This window comes from Sinocyclocheilus rhinocerous, unplaced genomic scaffold (assembly GCF_001515625.1).
Source record: "Sinocyclocheilus rhinocerous isolate Xijiao unplaced genomic scaffold, SAMN03320098_v1.1 scaffold215, whole genome shotgun sequence".
NCBI lineage: Eukaryota > Metazoa > Chordata > Actinopteri > Cypriniformes > Cyprinidae > Sinocyclocheilus > Sinocyclocheilus rhinocerous.
The window spans coordinates 145,220-162,948 of NW_015660885.1; the positions used below are offsets into that span (position 1 = coordinate 145,220).

Below are 17,729 nucleotides of genomic sequence, written 5' to 3' on the forward strand. Positions count from 1 at the left end.
CTTTGTAGAAAACGAAGCGTTTGAGAGAGGCGGGGCATAGAGGACCTACAATAATGTACAGTATTTGAAAAATAATGTGTTTTTTGAACATTAAAGCATGTCAACATATTCTGTTACACCAAATACACAAAATAATGATCTTTAAAATAGCATCATATGACCCCTTTAAAGTAAAATTTCAATAAGTAAAATATTAATTTTAATACAATCTCATAGCATTGTTTATGCAGCTGTAATTGCAGTGTAAATGCTGCTTCTGTGCCAATTTTGCAATGCAAAAATGGATTTTGCTGATACTGATTGATTTTTTTATTTGGTAACAGAATATAGTGTCTTAATATTATAACTTATTGATTAAATATAAGAATTTGACATAAAATATGACACGTACATTGAATAAAGATAGAAAAAATGATATTAAAAAGGTAAAATGCCTCTGGAAATCAGTTTAAGGTGGCAAACGTGGCCCTTAATGAAAACATGAATTTCTGTAACTGCAAAATACCAGAAAATTTTGAGATATTTTTTATCAGTTTCACACACCCTTAAGATCTACACACATTTCTGTTTATTTCTTCTCTGTTTTCTGTGGAAATGTACAAAGTGTATTTTTAACAAGCTTTTCATTGTCAGTCAAGCTACAAGACAAACTGTGATTGGTTGTTTTACGTGTCAGTAAAGTGTCTTATTTTTAAATTTTTTTTGTATTTTTGCTAAACTAATCTGCAGTATGGGTTTAGTGTTCATCTGTGAATAGATATCTTTTTTCCATATCTGCTGGCAGTGATGCTAACATCTCCAGACAAGCCGGACGTTCCCCTGCGATCAGCCATTTCACGTGCATGAGCGAGCGATCGGAGACGTTTTAGCAGACAGATCCGCAATGCAGATCTGCTGACGGAGGTGTGAGGTCAAGCCGAGTGTCTGTGAGTCTGATAAACCTCCTCAGCGCTCAGGGAATCAACAAAAACAGGAGGACAAAGGCAAAACCGTCAGGAAAAACATGCTGCATGGTCCTTGGAATCGATGCCAACTCCAGATGAAGCGGCTCAAGATCAGAATAGCGCTTACGATTCACAAAATTAATTAGCGTAAATAATTGCTAAAACACTTTCTGAGAAGTTGGCACTAGTTAACCTCTCTAACTGACTAGTTGTTTTTGGACAGCTAGTTGATTAATCAACCATCCTGGTCCATCCTTAGTTTGTACTGTAATGTGTAGTGTTATTTTAGTATTATTTATATACTATTACAGTTTTTATTAATATTTCGACGCATGTTTTGTTTATATAAAACTTTATATTTATATTCTTTTTATATATTTTTTGTATTTTTAATTTGACTTTTTAATAATTTTGTCATTTTTTAAAAATATTTCTATTTCAGTTGTCCAGTTAATAATTTTAGTGCTTCAACTTAAACTTAACCTAAACATTTCTAAGTTTTGTCCAGTTTAATTTTTAAAATCTAAAATATATATTTTAAGCATTATTTATTAATATTACTTTTATTTATATATTGAATGTATTTTGTTATTATATTTAATATTTATATGACATTTTATATATATATATATATATATATAATTTTACATTTTTAATCATTTTGTCATTTTTATTGTTTTTTTATCTAATTTTTATTTTTAGTATTATGTATTACCATTATAGTAGTATTAGTAGTGTTTTATTTTTAGTTTTTCTTTTAATTTTAGTTTAATTTTTTAGTAATTATGTCATTTTCATTTTTTTTTTTTACAATACTATTAGGTTTAATTTATTTTTATTTCCATTTTCCAGTTAGTAATTTAAGTGCTTCAGCTTATTTCAAAACAGAAGGACAAAGGCAAAATTGATGGGAAAAACACTCTGCGTTGACCTTGGACTCAATGCCAGCTCGGATGAAGCGGCTCAAGAGACTAGCAGTCAAATTCAAACATCAGCACTTATTAAGCGAGGGAGGAGACGAAGAAAATGAAGATGAGGGAAGAAAGCGGATGCAAGTGGATCCATTAGCTTCTCTTTCTGGCCTTTAAGCAGGAGATCACGGATGACTGGATGATTGGCTTGCGGCCCGCGTCGCTCTGGGCTCGAGGATGAGCAGTGGACCGACAGCAGGCAGGAGATCTGGGGTGCTCTGTGGCCGAATGCTGGGCTTAAAATGGGCCGAAGAAGAGCAAATCATATCAAGAAATTCTCCTTTTCTGGACAGCGGCCTGCCTGACTCGCACACTCAGGTCCTGCCTCACTGCGGGGCTCTCATGATGCCAGACGAGAGAATTAGACCGCAGCTGTGACTCCAACACCAACGCCAGCTTACAAACGTGAGTGCTTGTGCAGATTCAGCTGAAGCTTTAGTATATTTATGTTTATCAGTCTGTCTTTTATAGAATTATGTTTCCAATATGAACAACAACAATCTGCTTTTAATTTTTTTTTAGAAGTCAATACATCATTGGTTACGGATCAAAATTGGCACTCATGAATCGAAAAAATTAACAATTATTGTAAAAAATTGCTAAAACACTTTATGAGAAGTTGGCACTAGTTAAACTCCATAATTAACTAGTTGTTTTTTGGATAACCAGTTAATTAGTCAACCATCCTAGTAATTTTTAATATTACTATTTAGGTTTATTTTTTATTTCAGTTTTTCAGTTAGTAATTTTAGTGCTTCAACTAATTTTGTTTAAACTAATATTTATTTTGTTTTAGCATTATTTATTACAATATTTATTTTTATGTATTTTATTCGATTTTTTAAAAAATATTTTCCTATTATTTTAATTTTAATAAAATTTTTAGTAATTTTGTTATTTTCATTATTCGTTTTATATTACTATTTAGGCTTCATTTATTTGAAATACCCTTTATGTTTTACATTATTTAAATTAGTCTCTTCGTTCAGTTTTTCCCTGTGGATGCTGGGTGTTTCATGTTCAAAAATGATTGCATGTAAACAAAAAGTCTCATAATGTTAAATCTGTTTCTGTCTCGGCTATTTGTTCATTTTTTGTCTAAAATGGTTTAAATTGGAACAATGTAGCAAACCGAACTGCAAAATTAATGATCCTTTCCTGAAGGTTTTCTGTAACACTCCTACTGCTCATTCATCTCTGCTCTCTGTCTACAAAGATTGGTTGAGACCATAGACTGTATAAAAACATGGACGTAGTGTCCGTGACATCACCCGTAGTTTGCTGAAGTGCGTATATGAAGCTCAAAGTAGGCGGAGCCGGCCGTCGCCATCTTGGCAGCGCGTCACTGCGCGTCACTCCCGGAATTGAAAATGGGCAAAGAGGCGGGAGGTTGTTGGTTGCTGAAACCACGCCCACCTAGCTCGACGCCGGTGACAGCAGCGGCAATCCACCTGTCACTCAAGTGGCCACGCCCTTAATTATGCAGAACTTTAAGGCTTAATATAATTTAAATATTTAAAATTCACCCCCCTCACAGTTGTCATGAAGGGCAAAATTAGCTATATAGACCAAAATCATTTTTTGTACCAGGCTGTAAACATGTTTTTTCTGACATATTTTTTCCTGCTGTAAAGTTGGGCATTTTAACATAGGGAGTCTATGGGACTGACTCCCTTTTGCAGCCAGCCTCTATCTGCCAGTCGATGAATTGCAGTTTTAGTCACTTCCGTGTTGGCTTCACGAGAGAGAGCGGGAGGTTGCCGCTTGGTTGAGACAGAAGTTTGACATGTCAGGCCGCTCAAACAAACAAATCATTAAACCAAGACACCAGAAAATGTTTAAACAACCCAAAAATGGCTCTTCATGTTTGATATAGTGTCCTCTTTCAGTACGGCTGCATGCACAAGTGTGTGTTTCTTACCTCTGTCGGTGTCGTACAGGAATACGAAGCGGCTCCAGTCGTAATGGTCCAGGAGGCTCAGTAACGCCCCGCGGATGGACGGCCGCAGCTGAAGCACGAACTGTGTCTCGCCCTCGGCAGGGAAACTGGGCGTTACCAGAGAGATGTGCAGCGCGCTGCAGAAGGATGTCAGAGTGTGGACCGAGCGCTTATCGTACAGGCCGAATATCGCAAAGACTCCTCGCGAATACTGCGAACAAACTGAGAGAGAGAGAGAGAGTCAGTGTTACATACGATGCACAAAGAACATACATACTGCATAACACAGTAAAGAACGAGAAGAAAACACAAGAGAGAAAAATGTGCCCAAATGTGTCATATTTCACCCCAAAATTAAAAGAAATGCAAGTAATGAAAAAAAAAAATCTGCATTAGAATATTTTTTTTTTTTTGCATTGAGAGATTATTGTCATGAGAATATTTCCTCTCCAAACTTTAATAACTGTAATACATCCAGGTGTTTAACTTTTCTTTATTTTTTCTAATTATTCTTAGTGATGATTCTAATTAGATTATGATTAGCATTATATATTACATAACCTGTTTATACTATATATAACATTTTATAATATAAACATACTGCATTTAATACATACCTGCATAAATTTGAGACATTACAATAAATACAGCATTGACACCAAATACTGTAAAATTAATGAATGATTAATATTTCAGATTTGCCATCACAGGAATAAATTACATTACAATTACAAGTTCTATTATGGTAATATTGTAATAATAATACTTAATACTTTTTATATAATTTCTATTTCATAAAAATCATTTTATATTTATATAATTTTTTATAATTTAATATATGTGTGTGCACGTGTGTGTATTTATATACACATATTTTTTTTATTACATTGCATTATTATTGAGATAAATTGAAATAATTTGAAATATGAATATGTTCTTGACAGTTTTTTGTGAGACTGAAGTTCAGTAATAAACAAATGTTTCCATGTTTTCCTGAGCGCAAGTGAAAGAGAGAGACTTCAGTAGTCAGTGTTTAATCTTCAAAGGAGTCACACACACACACACACACACACAGAGAGAGAGAGAGAGTTTGTCTGTCGCTTCTTTGATGTAAGTTTATATCGTTGCATTTTCTGTCGCTTTCTATGAATGACATACTCTAGTTTTCGACTGTAGGATCAAACAGTCTGTTCCTGCACTTCTCTTTTATTAGTCACTCAGGTGTCTCTGCCATAACAGTCTTTCTCAGAAGCTCATGTTTTATAATGCACTGTACGAGTGTGTTTGTAAATGTTGTTAAAGATCTGTGTGAAAATCTCTCTGTGTCTCACAATCAGAGTTTGTGAGCAATGTGTTGAGTGCTTTGTGCTGTCAGATGCTCATCCTCCATCATCATTTACCGTCTGATTCATCGACAGACCAATTAATGGAAGGACAAACCGTCTGTGGGTTATTTATAGACTGAACGCCACTCTCTACTCAGAATATCAGCGGCGGACGGTCGCCATGGAGATACAGGCAACAGTTAGTAAAAGTGCTGTGACGATCAGGATGGACGGATCGTAGAGGAAGGTATGGAGGAGGAATGATGAGGAGTTTATTTATACAATGTTAACCTGAAAAACCCACAGACTTACAACGAAAGAGGGATGCGAGCCACTGCCTAGCAACAACCCAGAAACGCCTAGCAACTGCATAGCAACATGCCAACAGCAACAGCTACCTTAGCAACCACATAGCAACACCCTGACATCATGGCGGTGAGTTTTGCGCAGGTATCTAGTAGGTTAATATTATTTCCAGCCCTCAAAAAAAAGTTGTTGGAGAGGTGAGAAAATGACTGTAATTTGATATAATTTATCATCAAAATTTAGCATTATAAAGTAATATAATCAGATTCCAAAAATGTAGTACTTGTAATTAGATCGTATTGTTTTAAAATGCATATTATGTTTTAAAAATGCAGATTACAGTTGCTTTTTTGGATTACATGATTCCAAATTATTCACACAATGACATTAAATTATTCACAATTTATTGATTCTCCTTAATTCTTAATTCTGTTTTTAAAAATAAATGTTCCTTTCTAAATATTCTACTGTGTGTCATATAATTTAGCTTTGAATATTCACAATATAGAATGCCAATGTAAATGTCATGTATATTTGAATTTAATTAATTTGCGGTCCATGCTTCTGAATTGGAGGACAAAAGCACCTCTCAGTCAATCACACAATTTATGAGACAAATAATTACACAAGTTACTAAACACTCCGATGTATAACTGACATCAAATATTTACCCCAGTTTGGGAAACCCTGGAGTAATGTAATTTCAATTGCATTTCATGATGTTGATAACAAAGAATGAAATAGATTGTATATCTTTTTTTATATATAATGATAATCCCATTCACATCTGCAAGTTATGGCAAAAATAATCCAAAAGTAGTCAGAATACGTTACCTAAAATGAGTAATCTAGATGACATTACTGACTACAATTTTCACTAAAGTTAACTAAAACTGAATAATTTTTTTTTAAATGAAATAAAAGCTACAAAAACAACTTAAGCTTATTTTATTTCAGTCAGTTGCTGATGCAATATATTGTACATATAGTCAATAAAAAAGATTTCTACTTAAAAATTTCATGTTTAATTCAATGTATTGTTTGCCGATAATTTGGGATTATTTGTGCAAATTACTAACAATTTTCTAGAGTGAAAATAGAGTCAAAGTAAATCCAACACCATTTTTTAGTAAAAACAAAAAGTTTAACTTGATACTAAAATAACTAAAACTGAAATAAATATATATATATATTAAAAAACTACATATAACAAATAAAAATGAGGAAAAACAATCAAATTACTAAAACTTTTTAAGTAACATGAAAATATAAAAATATGAAAAATATATAAAACATAAAAATAAAATCTAAAATAACTAAAATATAAAGTAAAAACTAATACAAGACATTAATACATACACTGATGTTTTCATAATCTGTTATTAAAATTATTAGAACTAGCTTTTATTTTAATATAATCAGTTTTCATTTTAATTTGAGTTTATTTTGCTAATAACACTCACTTTTCACGACCCAATCGATTCCAAATGGATAGAATCAAGTCTCGTCCAACATATTTCTTCTTATTGAATGTCTCGTTTCTCTCAGAATTACGTCAGGATAAAATGGGTTGTGAAAAGCGTTTCATGTCGACTTCAGTGGCATCAGAGACATCGCTCTCTCTCTCTCTCTGTGTGTCTGTCTCGCTCTGTTTCTGTGTTAAAAGAGGCCGTTTTTACAGTCTTGTGTTCTGTGACTGTTATAGTCGCTCGTCGTGTGGGGAAAAAGAAGAGCGAATCTGTGTCTGAGGCTCATGTTTGTGTGTGTGTGTGTGTGTGTGTGTGTGTGCGTTTTTTAAAGGGGTCATATGATGCGATTTCAATTTTTCCTTTCTCTTTGGAGTGTTACAAGCTCTTGGTGCATAAAGAAGATCTGTAAAGTTGCAAAGACTAAAGTCTCAAATCCAAAGAGATATTCTTTATAAAAGTTAAGAGTCAGCCACACCTACCTAAAACGGCTCGTTCTAACATATATCTACCCCCCATATCTACCCCATATCTACCTCACTATGTGGGAAGATTTGCATAACGCCGCCCAAATGTTCACGCAAAGAAAGAAGGCGTAACTTTTATTCTCGCTGTAGTATTGTTGCTGCCGCCGCCGCCATGTCGTGAAGACGCTGTGTGTTTCGTTGTGAAAGCGAAACTACTTTGTTTGGTCTTCCAAAAGAGGACGATATCTGCTTCGTCATGCCTAGAGCTGATCTGTGCTGGTCACTGAGGAAATACATTAACATCGCGCTGTGGATCACCGGATCGGCTTTCACCGTGGACGAAGCGGAGTCCAGCCCGGGGTCGTCACATGTGGTTGCCGCAAGCCCTCCGGACGCTCCTTCGTCGAATCCGCCGGCCGCGCCGTTCTCAAGCCCACCTCTGCTCACTCTAGGCCGCCGTGTGTTTCGTTGTGTTCGTTACTTTGTTTGGTCTTCCAAAAGAGGACACGACTAGAAATCAGTGGTATTTAAGCTTCAGGGGTGTGATGAAAACGTGCTACAGTCTGCTCTAACACTGATGTCACTCTGTTAAACCGTCTAAATTTAACACACCAGTCGACCTGACCTTTTGTCAGCCCACGCTCACACGCTTACGTTACGTTATCAGTCTTTTATATTCTGGTGAATGTTTGAAATCACCTTTAGCCACAGAAATAATTGAGCTCAACTGTGTGGACTCTCCATTTATTGTATTCATTCAAACTTTTCCAGCTTCCCCTTCCTTACACTGACAGCATGTCCTAACCAGCTACACAAGCCTACTAGTGTTACTTTTCTTTTCCCATTTAAAGTGAACTACTGTGCAAACTGCAAAGTGATGAAATTCACAGCCAATCAGAATGTACTGCTATGTGGAGCGGCGACCAACAATGTTCATCGTCTGTTTGATTACATCTTTAATTGATTTTTCCGTACATTTCTGCCATATGTACATTAACTGACAGTCACCACTGATAAGCTACCACTAAATATATTGTAGAAAATTAATTTTCTGTAAAGTTGCTTTGCAACGATTTGTATCGTGAAAAACGCTATACAAATAAACTTGAATTGAATTGAATGTAATTTTGACATTAACGTGCTTCTACCATACAGTACCGTTATATGTATTATTTTTGAAAGAAATTAATACTTTTATTCAGCAAGGATGCATTAAATTGATGACAGTAAGTGAAAGTAAAGACATTTATAATGTTACAAAAGATTCATATTTCAAATAAATGCTGTTCTTTTGAACTTTCTATTCATCTGTGAATCCTGAAAAATCAAATGTATCTCAGTTTCTACAAAAATATTCAGCAGCACAACTGTTTTCAACATGGATAATAATCAGAAATGTTTCTTGAGCAGCAAATCAGCATATTAGAATGATTTCTGAAGATCATGTGACACTGAAGACTGGAGTAATGATGCTGAAAATTCAGCTTTGATCACAGAAATAAATTACATTTGACTATATATTCACATAGAAGAACAGTTATTTTAAATTGTAATAATATTTCACAATATTACGGTTTTCACATTATTTGTGAATTCATTTATAAATATACAACATATAATAATAATAATAATAATTATTATTATTATTCTTTTTTTTGTGTGCTAATTTTTAGGACCAAAACTACATGAACATGCTTCTATCACATATAAAATATATAATAAAATTTGATTATACATATTAAATGTATACATAAAATATACAATAATAATATTTTTTATTTATTTATATGTTATATATAACAGACGTTAAACCGACTTATAAAGAAAAGTTGCTCGACTTGTTAGTTGTTATGATTTACTGATATATTTATATATAAAATGCTCTTTTTCAGCTCTTGAATAAGCAAGATGGATTGATCTGCCATCAAACCGGACATCTTACTCTGTGAGGTAAGAGTGATTTGTTACCTATTGATTAATAAGCAGTGATTGATCGATCGGTGCGTCTCTCATCACTGCGGGTCCTGCTGTGTGATGACCTCATATAACACACGTGTGTGTGTGTGTGTGTGTGTGTGTTTGGGCTGATCGATTCTGTCGTGCGCTCTAAACACAGTTAGCATTAATAAAATCACTATGGGACTATAATAGAAACAGAGCTATTAATCAGCAACACAGAGAAAGAGAGAGAGGCTGGAGTAGCCGCTGGGTCTACAGGTCACAAACAGATTGATTTACCATTTACCCAAACACACACCACTCCACAGAGGCAAGGCAAGGCAAGGCAAGTTTATTTGTATAGCACATTTCATACACAATGGTAATTCAAAGTGCTTTACATAAAAGAAAAGAAAAAAAAATAATCACAACAATAAAAAAAAGAATTTAAAAAACTGATATATTTATATATAAAATGCTCTTTTTCAGCTCTTGAATAAGCAAGATGGATTGATCTGCCATCAAACCGGACATCTTACTCTGTGAGGTAAGAGTGATTTGTTACCTATTGATTAATAAGCAGTGATTGATCGATCGGTGCGTCTCTCATCACTGCGGGTCCTGCTGTGTGATGACCTCATATAACACACGTGTGTGTGTGTGTGTGTGTGTGTGTTTGGGCTGATCGATTCTGTCGTGCGCTCTAAACACAGTTAGCATTAATAAAATCACTATGGGACTATAATAGAAACAGAGCTATTAATCAGCAACACAGAGAAAGAGAGAGAGGCTGGAGTAGCCGCTGGGTCTACAGGTCACAAACAGATTGATTTACCATTTACCCAAACACACACCACTCCACAGAGAGACTGTATGACCAGCTGACATCCCCATACACTACTGCTTTTGCTTCAGGACACCCATTTAATTCTGGACTCCATGAATTGTATTTATCAAACCAGAATTAATCATTTAAATTGTAAAAATAATATATTTTATATATGCCAATTTTATATCATCCTCCCTTTTAAGCTTATTTATTTTGCTGTCCTTCCTGACGCACAATTATACGGTTAATTGTGTTTTATTACTTATTTATTTATTTAGCATTGTTGTTCCCTATTAGAACAGACCTGCAACTTCTTTTTGGTTCACGACCCACCAGTTGAGAAATCTGATATAACAGACACGTGTTTTAACCTATACATAAACAAACTGCTCATGTACACGTTTATATATGCTACAATGGACTGATATTTGATACAGTGTGTGGTTATGTTTGAAATGAAATACTGGTGTATCTTTTATTGTGTAGTACATACAGTATGTACTACAGTATGCAATGATACACTTTCAGGCTTTCTTTAATCCATTTTGTGCAAAATATTGATAGTGTGTTAGAAATCTATTGTAACTCTTTACAATAAGGTTCCAGTAGTTAATGAACTAACAATGAAAAATACTTCTAAAGCATTTATCAGTCTTAGTTCATGTTAACTTCAACATTTACTAATACATGTTGTATCTGTATATTATGGAAGCTTGTTTAAAAGTTATCAAAATTCTGACCTTTTGCTCACAATTTCAAGTTTACATCGTGCAATTTTTACTATGAATTCTGAGTTTACATCTCGCAATTTTTACTTTTTTTAATATGAATTCTGAGTTTACGTTTACGATTTTTACAGTTTTCTATGAATTCTGTTTACATCTCACAATTTTTACTTTTTTTAATATGAATTCTGAGTTTACGTATCGCAAATGTTCTTTTTTTCTGAATTGCGAGAAAAAAAGTGTGAATTATGAAATTAAAAGGTGCAATTACCCTTTTTTTTTTTTTGTTACCTGTGGCAAAAACAAGAAAATAAAATAACAATAAATAGTTGCATTATTACATGGTAAAAAAAAAAAAAAAAAATTTGTTGGTCAAAAAAGTAAATAATTATTGGAGTACGTTTTACAAGAAAATATTATCTCAGTATTTCTACTTCAATATTTCACATTTAATTACTTACCATTTCTTTGTAGTTATTTATGAAATTTATTAAGAATTTCTGAGTGAACATTTTTCAGTATAACGTTAATTCAGATTAATAAATATAGTAACAAATGTATTGCTTATTATTAGTTAATGTTAGTTAATTGTACAAGTGTTACAAAATCTTGATAACATTTCTGGTTCATTCATCACTCTGTGCTCCGTGCATTGCATTGTTGGATATGGTTGGTAAATGTACTTTGCATACAAAAAATTAAATTTATTGTAGTTTTTTTTTACATACTGCAAAATATTATGAATAGCACACCATTCCAAACATGTGTTTCCCCGAGTGAATCAAGCCTGAGTCTTGTTTTAGGTATGAAAATACAGCCTCTGTTGTAACGTCTGCTCTGTTCTTAAATGCACTCACAGACACACACACAGACACACACACACAGACACAGACACACACACACACACACACACACACACAGACACACACACAGGCACACACACACACCACACACACACAGACACACACACACACACACAGACACACACACACTTTCTGCTCACTAAGACGTCATGATCAGCCCACTTTCAGCAAATTGACTTGCTGTTTTCGTTACCATGACAACGCAGCTGTCAGTCAAGTTTGGGCCATAGCAACGGGGCTTTACCATGACTGCCAATAAAGTTGTTTCCATTAATGGAATAAGCTTTTTATTGCCATGGAGTGAGAGACAGATGGACACATAAAGAGAGAGAGAGAGAGAGAGAGAGAGAGATGAATGCATAAAGAAAGCACAATTTAAAGTGTTAATACAGTGGCTGATAAATCAGAATAGTGAATATACAGTAGCACAAGACAACGCAGCAGTCAAGTTTGGGCCATAGCAACGGGGCTTTACCATGACTGCCAATAAAGTTGTTTCCATTAATGGAATAAGCTTTTTATTGCCATGGAGTGAGAGACAGATGGACACATAAAGAGAGAGAGAGAGAGAGAGAGAGAGAGATGAATGCATAAAGAAAGCACAATTTAAAGTGTTAATACAGTGGCTGATAAATCAGAATAGTGAATATACAGTAGCACAAACTCTTCTGTCTTGTTTCTTAATTAAATTCTGATTAGTTATTTTAGATTAGGCCTGAAGTAGATTGTTAGATACAAATGCATTGTTTTCTGCTCAAAACTCAGAGTAAGTGATAAAAAGAGTTTGAAGCTGACTTTACAATCATGTACAAACTTGTCTCTTATATAAGTATAAATATTTAATAATTTGTGAAGTATTACAACTTATGTACAATTACATTTTAAATTATGTAATTTCTATATCTATTTATATATTTATTTAAATTGTGAAATATTATAACATACAATTACATATATTACATACATTATATAATTTTAAAAAATAACATTTTAAGAATTGTTATTATTATTTCTTCGAATGTTTTGAAAAAGTTTTAAATATAACTTTATTTAATTTGTGAAGTATTGCAACTTATGTTAAATTACATACATTTTTAATTATATAATGTTTAAAAATAACATTTTAAGAAATAATATTAATATAGTGTAGTGAATATACATTAGAACAAATGTCTTATTGCTTAATTAAATTCTGACATGTTCATTTTGGATTTGGCCTGAAGTAGATTGTTAGATACTAACATTTTGTTTTTTGTTCATCTCAAAATAAAGAGTTTAGAATTGATTTTCTGTCCATGTATTTAACGAACATGTCTCTTGTGTGTGTGTGCGTGTGTGTGTGTGTGTGTGTGCGACAGAGAAAGTTCTCCTCTGATTGGTTCCCGACAGAATGAATCATCAAACTATTTCTGTTGCAGCAAATCAGCCATTATGTGTTTCCAAGGTAACCAAGTATATACATGCACTCTCTCATAGACACACACACACACTCACACACACACACATCAATTACATTTTAAATTATGTAATTTCTGAAAATAACATTTTAAGAAAAAATTATATTATTTCTTAATATTGTTTTGAAAATGTATATATAAATATAACTATTTATTACATTTGTTTATTACAATTATTTATTATTTATTATTTATTTATTATTTATTATTTATACATTATATTTATTACAACTTAATCTCATACATTTTACATTATGTAATTTTTTTTAAATAATATTTTATGAAATAGTGTTTCTTAAAGTTGTTTTGAAAAAAGTTATATATAAATATCTTCTGATTGGTTCCCGACAGAATGAATCATCAAACTATTTCTGTTGCAGCAAATCAGCCATTATGTGTTTCCAAGGTAACCAAGTATATACATGCACTCTCTCATAGACACACACACACACTCACACACACACACATACACACACACACACACACACACAAACACACACACACACACACACACTCACACACACACACACACACACAGATGGTAGAGGCGCACCAAACACGGGTTCAAGCTCTGTAACTGGATTGCTGCAGGCTGCTGCATTAGTGCGTGTTTCGATCTGTCAGTCAAACCAATGACAGTGAAATTATATTTCTAAATCTATTCGATTATATCCTGCATGAAGAACCTATTAAGACTTTTCACAATATTTTCATGACAATTAAGCACATTTCTTCCCAAATTCACATTACTATAATACATCCAGACAGTCTGTTAGACAGTTATCTCTCTCTCTCTCTCTCGCTCTCTCTCTATAACTATATAAATTGTGAAGTATAATTTATGTACAATTACATGAATTTTAATAAATATAATGATTTTATGTAATATTTAAATAATAATACTATTTTTTTTAAATGTTATTTAGGAAATGTTACATATAAATACAACTATGTATCTATTTATTTAAAGTTAAGTATTAAAACTTATGCACAATTACATAAATTTTATGTAAGATAAATTTTAAAAATGACATTTTAAGAAATAATGTTATTTCTTTGAGTTATTTTAAAAAAAGGTTATATAGAAAAGAAGAATTTAAATGAAGTATTACAAGTTATGCACCATTACATACATTTTCTAGTAAACAATAATAATAATAAAAAACAATTTAAGAAATATTATTATTTCTTAAAATGTTATTTTGAAAAAGTTAAATATATAAATATAAATATTAATCTATTTATTTAACTTGTGAAGTGTTACAACTATACACTTACATAAGTTATAAATTAAATAATTTTTAAAAATGACATTTTAAGAAATATTATTATTTCTTAAGGTTATTTTGAATTTTTTTTATAAATGTATATATAAATATCTATTTATTTAAATTGTGAAGTGTAACAAATGGTACTGTCTTACTGTCTTTATGCTAATTTAAATAAGAAAACAAATTTATTACAATAATTTTTGTAATTCCTATTATTCTAATGAGAATCATAATTGAGAATAATGAGAATTACACAAAATCTGGACGATTTACAGTGAGAATTTTTACAGTAGAAATTACCCTTAATGGTCTTAAAAATTTGTTTTTGTGAGATTCACTTGTCTAATTCCTTGCTGTTTTCTTCAGGAACTCTGAATAATTAATGATGATAATGATTAATGAATAATAAATGTTGGTAAACTGAATGAAATCAGTAAACATACTAGCCCAGCTGGAATGTGTTCATTTAGACCCCAAAATTGTCATTTGAAAGTGTTATTTGATTGGCTGCAGGTACATATAATGAAGAAATCATCTGATCTTAAGGAACGAACTTTGACATAAGATACAGAAACAACATGTGAGCACCTTCACACACCCCTGACTGAGGCTCAATTAAAGGAAAGTTCATCTCTAAAAATAGAGACTCGTCATTATCAGCTGCCATTCAGAGCTGTGTGTGTGTGTGTACAGGTATATATGGTTTATGAGGACACTTCCTGTGTCCCCGTAAACCTCTGTGTCTGGAGCCTCATTGACTTGTTATGGGAAGTAGAGAGAGGCAGGCAGAAGGAGACAGAGCCGTGAAGGGATTGTGAGGTAGTTAATATTGATGAGCATTTATCTAAGTGCCAATAAAAGGGACCCACAGCGATGACCTTTACACACACTAACTCTCTCCTTCATTCTGTGTTATGGCTGTCATAACCATCAGACTCTTATGAGACTTCAGCTTTGTTCAGACGTGCGGCAGAACGTCTCTTTTGTTGTTCAATACGATTCGTTGTTATAGTCTGACTCTGATCAGCAAAGAATAACATTTGTTTTTATGTTATCTGATTTTAAACCACATACAAATGTGTTATTTTAGAATTTAATCATAGAAATAGCTTTTCTTATATTTAAGTTTTAATTTTAATTTTAATTTAAGGTTTAGTAATTCTGTTATGTGCTTTCTTCATTATTAGTTTTTAAAAAATATTTCTTCATAGCTTTATTTTATTTCAGTTTTCCAAGGCAGCATTTCTAATTTTTGTTTGTTTAAGTTTGAGTTTTTCATCTAATATTTATATTTTATTTCAGCTTTATTTTAATTACTGAAAACTATTTGAATAGTTTTTACAAATATTTCCTCATAGCTTTAATTTATTTTCATTTCAGTTGTAGTTTTAGTAAAGTTAGTACTTCAACTTATTTCATTTAGTTGCCAAGGCAACATTTCTATATATTTATATAAAAGTTTTGTTTGTTTGTTTGTTTTTTCTTTGCATTTTTTATCCAATATTTATATTTTATTTTATTTAAGCTTTATATAAATTATCATTATTTTATTTTTAGGTTTAGTAATTTTAGTACTTAAACTTATTTCAGTTAGTTGCATGGTACATGTCTAATTTTTGTTTGCTTTTAAGTTTGTGTTGTTTGTCTGTTACTGTTTGTCAATTACTGAAATAAATGTAATAGTTTTTTTTTTAAATACTTCCTCATAGCTCTAATTTATTTTTATTTCAGTTTTAGATTTAACAATTTTAGTACTTCAACTTATTTCAGTCATTTGCCAAAGGCAGCATTTTTACATTTTGTTTCAGTCCATTTTTTCACTGATTGAATCCATTTGTATGTGGTTGTATCATAATATAAAACATTATCAAACTTTATAAGAGTACAAAATACAGGCATTTTTTCTTTAAAAAGAATGAACAGGCATTTTAATTCATTCTTTAGTTTAATTGAATAGATTTATAGTTATCTGAACTTAGCAGACAGATTTTACAAGGCTTTTGCTCAGTGTCTTTTAATCAAATGCTTTTTTGGTGATTTTTAGACTTTAGAGAGAGTTTGTTCATGAATGATTTGTTCGTTTTGCGTCTGTCAGATAAATGACTTGCGTCTCAGGAGGTGAATTAATCATTTATGTTTCTCAGAATTTTTCTTAGATTTCCTAATTCAGGAAAATTATGTCTACATCAATTTTGCCTACATTTTCAACACTAGATCTATTGTTTTATCATTTCTAACTTCTTTTTGTCAAGTGTTTTGATGTTAACTGTTAACTGTATTGTCTGTCTGTATGATAAATTATATTTTCTGTTATGAATGACATTCAGATGTTTTTAAGTCTGTCCAAATACTGTTTGTGATTGCTATATGTAGACTTCTCTACATAACCGCAGCGCGATACGCTAAAACACAAACAAACATTCTGATGCAACAATGAGACAATCACTGCAGGCGAATAAATACTGAGTCAGTAAAGAGATTCATTGAACCATCTCAAGACAGCAAGATCCAGCAACACATGGATAAACATTTACACATCACACACACACACACACACACACACACAGAGAGAGTACAGGTCACAGACAGGTTCACGCATTACTCACTCGACCAGAGCAAACACACATCATTCAGTGAGAGACTGAAGCTCCTGGCTGTGTGATTCAGCAGACGTGAAGTTTAACCCACACACACACACACACACTCACACACTAACACACACACACACACACACACACACACTCACACACACACACACACCCGGCTCGAGATCATGTGTATGTGTGTGTGTGTGTGTTGTGGTGGATTATTGGATGTTTGAGGATGATGATTCCCTGACAAAAGAACCTCATAAGCGTCACAAAGCTTAATTTTATTTAAAATTTGTTCTGCTGTGGCCCGCGGGTGAGTGTGAGAGAGAGAGAGAGAGTGTGTGTGTGTGTGTGTGTGTGTCTGTGTGTGTCTGTGTGTGTGTGCGGATGACAGAGTGGATTGAACTCTGATTAAACCAATTAAATTACAGCTGAAGCACCACAAACAAATCCAACATCATGACATCAACATACATGTGACAGACAGACAGACAGACAGACAGACAGACAGACAGACAGACAGACAGACAGACAGACAGACAGACAGACAGACAGACAGACAGACAGACAGACAGACAGACAGACAGACAGACAGACAGACAGACAGATAGATAGATAGATAGATAGATAGATAGAT

The 17,729-nt window shown here is 32.8% G+C and overlaps 1 protein-coding gene and 1 long non-coding RNA gene across 4 annotated transcripts in view; one reads left to right on the forward strand and one right to left on the reverse strand.

Annotated features, from left to right (window-relative positions):
- Positions 1–11,990, forward strand: part of LOC107725766 (uncharacterized) — a 13,214-nt gene extending 1,224 nt beyond the window's left edge. Inside the window, exons 2-3 of the long non-coding RNA XR_001638156.1 lie at positions 5,821–5,826; positions 11,980–11,990. This is a non-coding gene — a long non-coding RNA (uncharacterized LOC107725766). The remainder of the gene's footprint in view (positions 1–5,820; positions 5,827–11,979) is intronic.
- gria4a (glutamate receptor, ionotropic, AMPA 4a) overlaps positions 1–17,729 on the reverse strand; it is a 97,032-nt gene that overhangs the window by 70,186 nt on the left and 9,117 nt on the right. For all 3 annotated transcript variants that reach the window (XM_016535158.1, XM_016535159.1, XM_016535160.1), the window contains exon 3: positions 3,837–4,076. In XM_016535158.1, coding sequence (XP_016390644.1) covers positions 3,837–4,076 — 240 coding nt within the window. The remainder of the gene's footprint in view (positions 1–3,836; positions 4,077–17,729) is intronic.